Source organism: Fukomys damarensis, unplaced genomic scaffold, assembly GCF_012274545.1.
Source record: "Fukomys damarensis isolate Sample0158 unplaced genomic scaffold, DMR_v1.0_HiC HiC_scaffold_26, whole genome shotgun sequence".
NCBI lineage: Eukaryota > Metazoa > Chordata > Mammalia > Rodentia > Bathyergidae > Fukomys > Fukomys damarensis.
The window spans coordinates 6,989,281-6,997,765 of record NW_022900938.1 but is presented as its reverse complement, the minus strand read 5'-3'; the positions used below and the strand labels follow the sequence as shown (position 1 = coordinate 6,997,765).

Below are 8,485 nucleotides of genomic sequence, written 5' to 3'. Positions count from 1 at the left end.
TTTAAGAATGCCATTTTTCTCATCACTGAGTATTTATTATATATAACAAATACATGGGGAAAGAAAAAACTATATTGTGTGATATAAATAGTTTATTTACATTACAGAAAAAACATCAAGACAATGTATACTATTTCAAATATATCCATACATAATCAAATATAGCTGTAGTACATGTTTTCATTGGTGTAGATTACCACAAATGCAAGGCAACATGTGTAGATCTTTTGTCTTATCTTTTGTCTATAATACTGTATTGTGTAGTCCAAGCTCTCTGCAATCCAGCCACTGAGAAACATGCTCCCTTTAGATTAGCCTCGTGGACGCTCTCGTTGTGTTGTCTGAACTGTAGTGGCCTGTATTTTGCTTCTGTCTGTGAATTCGGTTGCTTCTGGGGCATTTCCTAGAAGGTTGGAAAGTTTACATATCTTAGTCCAATGTGACCACCTAAAATTTGGTCCTACAATCACAGAGCAAGGCTGTGGATTAAGCACATTATGGAAGTATTTCAGACGAAAGAATTTATTACTGATAGAAGCTGGAATTACACTTTATTTTTTGCGCATCCTTGGGTTTGTCTGTAAGCAGCTGCTGAGAATGAAGAACAGGACTGAAGGTTGGAGAGGAATACATTTACCTGGTTCTCAACTACCCCTCATTAAGGCACAAGGAAAGGGGTTGGTGAAATCAAGCCAGCCGTGGGCTTGCTGTGTTTCACTTTAAAGGTCTTCAACAATTTTATGTTTTAAATGTCTTAAGGATGAATGTTATATTGACATTTCATTGCTACAAGTGAAAATCCTATCAAGCCAGAGAATGAGCCAACTGTTAATAGATCTGATATGTAATGGAAAGGAATGTTGTTTTGGTTGAGACTGATACCATTTTGATGCATTAATACTGGAGGCATAAATGGGTCCCAATTATGTAGTTTCTATAAAAAGCTAATCCTCAGTCAAATGTTCTGAAAATCACTGTTCTAGTATTTTTTCATGTAATAAAAGATGCTTTTGATCATGCAAATGAAGCATTGCAACATTCACATAAAACCCTATTATGACAAGCTGAGAAGTTTTGGAGAATATATACAAATACCCAAACATATATATGGCCATGCACACATACTAGATAATGTATGTGGAGATTTCTAGCTTTGTTTTGAGAGCTGTATCTGTCAAAAATGAATAGGAGCTAGAAATCACATTCCCAGCGAGTGGGAGTTGGAGATAAAGTGACTGAAAATCCAATTTCTCAATGGGGCAACTCTTTTCATTGGGGAACATATGTCTAGACATCCATGTTTTTGTGACGCACACTGTTTAGGAGGAGGACAGGTGTTTGACTAATGCAGAAAGATAAAAATAAATAACCAAAAAACAGAGAGAAAGAGCAAAGTAGAGAAGAGAAAGAAATGCAGGAAACAAAGAGAACAGGCGAGGAAGACATTAAAAGAAAATTGCAGAGAGTGAAGGGACTGTGCTGGGTGTGATTTTGTACCTCCACAAACAAGTGTTGGGTCATTAGGGCGGCTCAGTTGTGGGGGTCTCCTGTAAAGCCTGCTTGCTAGGCAGGATCTCTTCCAGTGAAGGAAACTCTTCCACCCTGGGAACTGGAGCAGATTCCTGACTAGTACACATCCTGAAAAGGCTTTGGAAGGGTGAGGGCTCCAAGTACAGATTAAGGAAATACATTACAGTAGTGTTCATTTAGTTCATGTGCCTTTGCTTTGAATATTTCCTAGGCTCAAAACGTGTTTTCACATGAAAAGAAAGAAAAGAAAAACCTGCATGCCTTGGAAATATAGCTTCCTCTGATCTGGAGCTCAGGGCATGTAGTTTTGAGTCTAGAAAATACTCAAAGCCATGGCCAGCTGGGGCACTGGAACTGCCCTCATTTCTAGAAGCTGTGTGAACTCAGTGCTCGGCTCCATCTTGAAAAGGTGGAAAATTATCTATTCTTTGTAATGTACTTAGGTGTGTGTCTATGTGCCATGCACACATGTGCATGTATGCATAAACATACAACACACATCCATCCATCCATCCATCCATCTATGCGCAGCTCCTGGCTAGGTCACAATTCCCAATATTCTGTAGTTTTCACTACGCATGGGGATGACACTGGGATTAATGCAGGGCTGCAGCATCAGCTGAAGCACTTAAATTCTTTCTTCCAATATACGAAAGAACAATCAAGTCGTCCTGCCATTATTCGCATTACAGACGAGTTTTGTTTTCCATGCACTGCTGTTCCCCAAACATTGCAGACCTCAGGTCCCTCAGAGCAGGGCGGCACAGTTCCCTGCATTTCAGATTTTCTATTTTTTCTTTTTATAGCAGTATTTTTGGCTTCTTGAATGCTCTTTGTGTTCCCCAGACCTCTTTTAACATAATCCATCGACTCACTCGGCCTCTGAACGTGAGAGTTGAGCTGATGAACCCAACTTGGCCTGGAGCAGCACAAAGCTCCTGCCATGATCCCCGCAAAGCCTTTGGGCGGTGCATGGATTTATGAACCACATCTTGTATTTTTCAGGAGCAAACGCCACACTTGTCCTCGAAGAAGACCGTGTGTCACAGTACAGAGATGCTTCATGGCCTTTATTTTTTTTAAAGGTGTGATACTTTTATTTTCCTATTTTTTAAAAAACTTATTTTGGGAGCTGGGGATTAGCTCAGTGGTTCTGCCACCTGCCTCACAAGGGCAAGGTCCCAAGTTCGATCTCTGGTACCCCCTCAAAAAAAATTATTTTGGGAAGAATTCAGATCCACCGGGGAGCTGTACAAATGAATAAAATGCCTCACGGATTGGTGCAAACATTAAAGAACCTTCTCGGAACCTTTTAAAGGAGAGTGAAATCAGGTCAGAAAGAAGCACTTCGGAAGCTATTCCGGGTGTGCAGGGCATCAGTAACACTCCCTTGGCTCCGGATCTGAGTTCTGGCTGCTGTGGCTGGCACAGGAATGAAATCCCAAGCAAGTCCCCAGCTTCCCTTCTCCCACGCAGCCCCAGCGTCAGACATTATCAGTCAATCATGCTTTCCCGCTACACCAGGTGAAGCCTCTATGCTCTCTCAACCTGGCTGTCCAGAGAACAATAATCTTTGCACTGGACTCCGAGTTTGAGATGAAAGTTTGTTGTCATATTCTCTGCATGTTTCCTATATCACCTGTGTTCATTTACAACAGAACGAAGTCTCTCATCAGAATTCCTTTTAATATGTTGTTCGGAGCTACTCTGGCAACTTAAGATAAAGGCGCTTATATCAAGTATGCTAGGATCCATCATGTCCGAGACTTACACTTGGAAATACAAGTGCTATGAGCGATAGCTGTAACCCAGTATATTCCTAGGCCTGAGGAAAGTCTACCCTGAGCCCACCCGGCTTGCTGATTTAGGTAGTTGGGGATACACAGGTCATATCAATAGGCCGTCAGCAGTATGAGTGAAGACTGACCTTTTTTAGTAAAAGACAAAAGCAAGTTTAGACACAGGTTGGCATTATATGCTAAAGAGAAAGAAAGATCTTAACTTAGAAAATAATCCCAATCATAATGCAACAATGAGAAAAGTAGTTTGCATTAGTCCAACATGGAAATCGAAGCCTTTCCATGTGGCTGTTCAAGCACTCTGATGATGAGGAAGCGGGTCTCATGGAGTCCCTCATGAAACCATGGGCGGACAGGTGGGACAAGCCATCCCCGCGTGGACAGCCACCAAGTGCAGGCACTGACCTCGTGATGCAGAGCACGACCACGCAGATGACAGCGATCTGAACCGTTCCAATCACAGCCGCGATCAAGACGTACTGGAACCGCACGGGGCCGGGAACAACGTACAGAACACTGTAGTCCTTCTTTTCACAGTGTTGCCCAGTGTAACCAGCATCACACCTGGAAGAGAGCACAGTGCCCAGTAACCTGCAGCTGCCGGGTTTGTTGCTGTAGATGGCCAAGAGGCCTGGATCTGCATAATCCGGGCATATTGGCGCACGCCTGTAATCCCAGCACTCAGGAGGCTGAGGCAGAAGGATTGCTGTGAGTTTGAGACCAGCCTAGGATACATAGTGAGTTCCAGGTAATAATGAATTTTGAAGATAGGATTGCTAGATAATTTGATTTTGATGACAAGTCAGACAGATAATGATGTCCATTTTTTTTTAATCATTCCAATCATTCCGTTTTTTTGAAAGCAAGCTTTACATCTTAGCTAATTTGTTAGTCAACATTATAAGTCAGTTATTTGAGGAAAAAGATTGTGTTTGATTACATGGTATGAAAACTAAGTCTATTTGTTTAAAATAAAACATTTCATATGCTATTGTCAGAAAAAATATTGACAAACATTAGGATTAGAGGTGCAGTAAGAATCATTTCTCTAATTTTTCCTCCATCTGCTGGTGTTAGAGTTAAATTTTATCAGAAAGAACTACTTATAGCTAGGTGCAGTGATGTGTGGCCACAGTTCTAGCTGTGTGAAAGGCTGAGGCAGGAGACCTTCAGCGATCATGAGTTCAAGACCAGCTTAAACAACACAGCAAGACTCTCCCTGAAAAGAAAAAAAAAAATTATGATGTAGGCAACATACTTCTTCTTCAAAACAGGTGTATGTGTGAGTCCTCTGAGAATGAATGTTGCCTCTCCCTCAACTTCCAACCAAAAGCTCAGATACACAGCCTGCTTGCTGAGATCGGCGTTTGAAAATGCAACGAGGAAACAACTCATAAAAGATACTGAAGGGCACTGACACATCTTTGATTTTGTGGAGCTATTTCAGGAGGTGACTGTGACTTCGCAGTTCTCACTGCCATTAGGTCCTGAGGGGCTTCCTGTGCTTTGGGAAGGATTTAGTCACGGTGACTGCTGAGGGGGCTCTGAATGTTTGCTCTGCCTGGCTGCCCCCAAAGGCAGGTGCTGGTGTATTCAGTGGTGGGAAAAGGAAGAAAGCGACTGCAGATGAGCGAGGAGAGGGAGAGGAGAGAGGGAGAAGAAGGGAGAACTGTTGTATATCCGTATCTCAAAACACAATCTCATTCATCATGTGCAACTTTATCAGTTTAAATAACAATATATCTTTCCATTTCGGCTTTGCTGTCTGTGAAATGATCACTGTGTTTTAGATCTGAGTTCTCGACAGCTACAAATTATACCCAGACAAGCAACTGGAGTGCACTTGATTTGAACTGTGGGAGCGTGGTTAGTTGTTTCACAATGCAGATCTCCGTGGATGACAGGCTCCCTGAAAGCAGTGCGTAGGGTCAACCAGGGCCGGCACTGATTAGGAGCTGGGAAGAGCTCTGGACACAATGACTTCCTCAAGTTCACAGCGACAGATTTGAGAAATACTTAGGTGAGCAGCTCCACTCACTGTTCCATGTGCAGGGGAAGGAGTGGGAGCCACAGGGGTAGCCTGCGCCTTTCAGGAGCATCTCCTGCACACAGTACAGGTTTGAATTCTGCCAGAAGAGTATCTACAGTTATATGCTGCATTGGACTTGACTGTGCAGGGCACACACATTTCGTGGTTTTGGGTGTGTGTGCGCATGTGGGGGCAGGTACAAGACAGGAAACGAATTCAAGTTCTGCTGTTGATCACCCATTCAGAAAGAACAGCAACCAATCCTCCATAGCGTTTAACACCTAGTTGAAGAGTGAAAAGGTTACCTGCATGACGGCTCCTGCATGTTGATGGAGTGTTCACACTTGCCGTGCATACAGAAGCCGTTGTAATGTTCTGGGCAAGGTATGTGGTGTTCTCTGGCACTTTCTTCTAATTTGTTAGCATTCTCTGCAAATACAGATAAAAGGGAGCGGTCCTTATAAATACTTTCTTAGCCCAGTAGGATCAACCAGTCCATTAAGGAGCAACGCTACAGACGGCAGAGCTATTCAAAAGGGCAGGAGCTGAAAGGCCATGTTTCAGAAGGAGGAGAAAGAACTGAAAGACAGACGTCTTTACATTGTGTTTGGAGATGAAACTGCAAAATTACCCAGAGCTTTTCATGCTTTTATGCAATTTCCTATATCTTGAGCAGTGATGTTTCTGGGAGTTGTCAGACAGCTTTAACTTTTCCCTGTGTACAGAATGTACGTTGATCATAAAATAACCCCAGAAGAAGTATTCTTTCTGAATTTCAAAGCCCACTATAATGTCCCTAAGAGTAAATTGCTGTAATGTCTCGGTACTCTCAGTGTAAGAGCTTAAAAGTTAAAATATGGCCGTGTCAATTGTTAAACAGACATTTTCAAAACTTGATGCAAATTTCAACAAATGCATCTTTTCAGGCTTTTTAAGTCTACTGGAAGCATGATTTTTACTAGCACACATACATTTTTTATTGCCAAAATAAAGCTATTGAAAGAGCAAGCGTCAGAGCAGAAGCACTATGCAGATATTCACAGAGTGCAAGCTGAATGCTGTAAGTGTATTTTAATGTGTGCAATTTGGCCTGAGTTAACAACGTGAAATATAAACTTATAATAAAGAAAAGCTTGTTTTCTAAAATGAACCCTTTCTCCTGTCATTAGGAAGTTTTCTTTTCTCATGTCTTAATAGATATTTAAATATTTTTCTGACCTTGCCTGTAGACCTATGTTTACTTCACATCTCTAAGTGCTCTTTTGCCAACTCTAAGTGCTCTTTTGATCCTTTATATACTCATTTTGTAATATAGCATTTTGTCTTTTTTGCATCTTTTCTATAACCCAATTTTAATGATCTTTAAAATTTTTGAGGAGCATAAATTTCTTGGTCTCAATCTAAAGATAATTTTTAAAACCCAAATAACTGGTCAATAGAAATGAAAAAATTGCAATTAATTACTAGTTTTTGGAATGGATTCTTGCCACACAGGGGTGTAGTATTTGTAATAATGTAGTCTTACAATTTAAAAAATAATTTTCATTGGCAGTCATGGATGATGACCATATTCACCAGGAAAAACCAAAACGAAAACAAAATCATGCTTGTGGTATGAGTCAGACAAATGTATTGTTTGCATTTAGGCAGAACTGTAAAATATCTATATATTTTAAGAATACATGGCATCTGTAAATCAGCAAAGTTAGAAATAAACTGTTAAGCATACTTATTTAGTACTTTCTCATGCAGAGATACTTCTGTATATTGTTATGATATTTCAGATTCATAAGGTTTTACTGTATGATTTTTAAAATTCATTAATTTTTTTTTTAATACCGGGGATCGAATTCAGAACCTTGTGCTTGCCAGTCAGGCAGTGGAACCACGGAGCTAAATCCCTGGCCCTAAATTCATTTTCATTTTCACTATGGTACAGAGCCTACAAGTGACATTTTAGCCACTTGTTCCTTCTACCTCTGTGTCTCTTTCATTGAGATAGTTGATAATTATTTGCATTAAAAAACTTATACTTTTGACAATTACCATTAAAGTGAATGACCTCCTCCATACAGAAGTCTGTGAGTACATAGTAAGTCCCATTTTGATTGCTCCCTCCCCATTCTTCCAAGTTAATTTGGAATGCTGTGTGGTGTTTCGGTAAAAAAATCACCCACAGGGTGAGCAGATACACCACAGGTGAAGCACACTTCAGGTGAAATTTCCAACATGGCAGAATTTGACCCCAGCGCAAGCAAAGTGAGCACAACACTGGGGCACGCAGTGCAGTGGTTGCGTTCCCCCGGGTTGGTGGTGAAGACTGGGCTCATTCTGCACAGATCCAGGGCCAACAAAGAGCGGTCCAAGTCCATCTGTGGTTCAGAGGAAGCCTTAACAGTGGAGCTCATCAGCCCCGCTGCGGGTGCAATGAGCCAGCACTGATTTTCACTCTTATTTGTGGCTCTTCTTCCCATGGCAAACAATTCCACACTTCCATTTAGGGTCTGTGCTTCAGTGCTTCTACGCCCGCCACCTGCAGTGGAAGTTTCTCCAACTTCCCTATGTTTTAGTTCTACACTGTGTTTTCATCATAGGAGTTCCCAAACGCAACTCATTTGGGTTGTTTTTCTTTCTGTCAGCTGTAAAAGAAGATCAGGAATTTTTTAAACTCCAAATCTATTATTCAGGCTCTTTCCTTTTCATTACTGTACCTCGCTATATTCTAGCAGTTTCCTTCTGTATTCAAACCATATCCATGTTCTAAACGGAAGTCAGAGGGCAAAGTAAGAGCTTGCTTGAATGAGGCTGCTTATGGTCTTGGTGTGGTAGGAGCTGGATCTGTTCACAAGGATTATTATCCAACCCAAGTGATCACATGGGAACAGAATAGTTTCCATCATAAAATCTGGTAATTAGTTTATGCCACTCCTTATGAGCTTGGTATGCTCTGTTATGCTGCTCATATGATCCTGACAAATAGGAAAGTAGAAATATTGAGAATAAATGAGTAGAAGAAATGATCCTTCGGCAAGGAAATGAGGAACAATCAATATATGTCAGCAAATTTATAGTCAATCCAACCAAGTAAACCAGTTGATTGAAAACCTGAATATATAACCACTTCTAG

At 41.1% G+C, this 8,485-nt stretch overlaps 1 protein-coding gene across 1 annotated transcript in view; it reads right to left on the bottom strand.

The window, feature by feature from the left end:
- Window positions 1-237: 237 nt before the first annotated feature.
- Window positions 238-8,485, bottom strand: part of Tmeff2 (transmembrane protein with EGF like and two follistatin like domains 2) — a 222,466-nt gene continuing 214,218 nt past the window's right edge. Inside the window, exons 8-10 of the mRNA XM_033756338.1 lie at window positions 5,664-5,787; window positions 3,735-3,893; window positions 238-403 (exon numbers count right to left, since the gene is read on the bottom strand). Coding sequence (XP_033612229.1) covers window positions 307-403; window positions 3,735-3,893; window positions 5,664-5,787 — 380 coding nt within the window. The 3' untranslated portion in view covers window positions 238-306. The remainder of the gene's footprint in view (window positions 404-3,734; window positions 3,894-5,663; window positions 5,788-8,485) is intronic.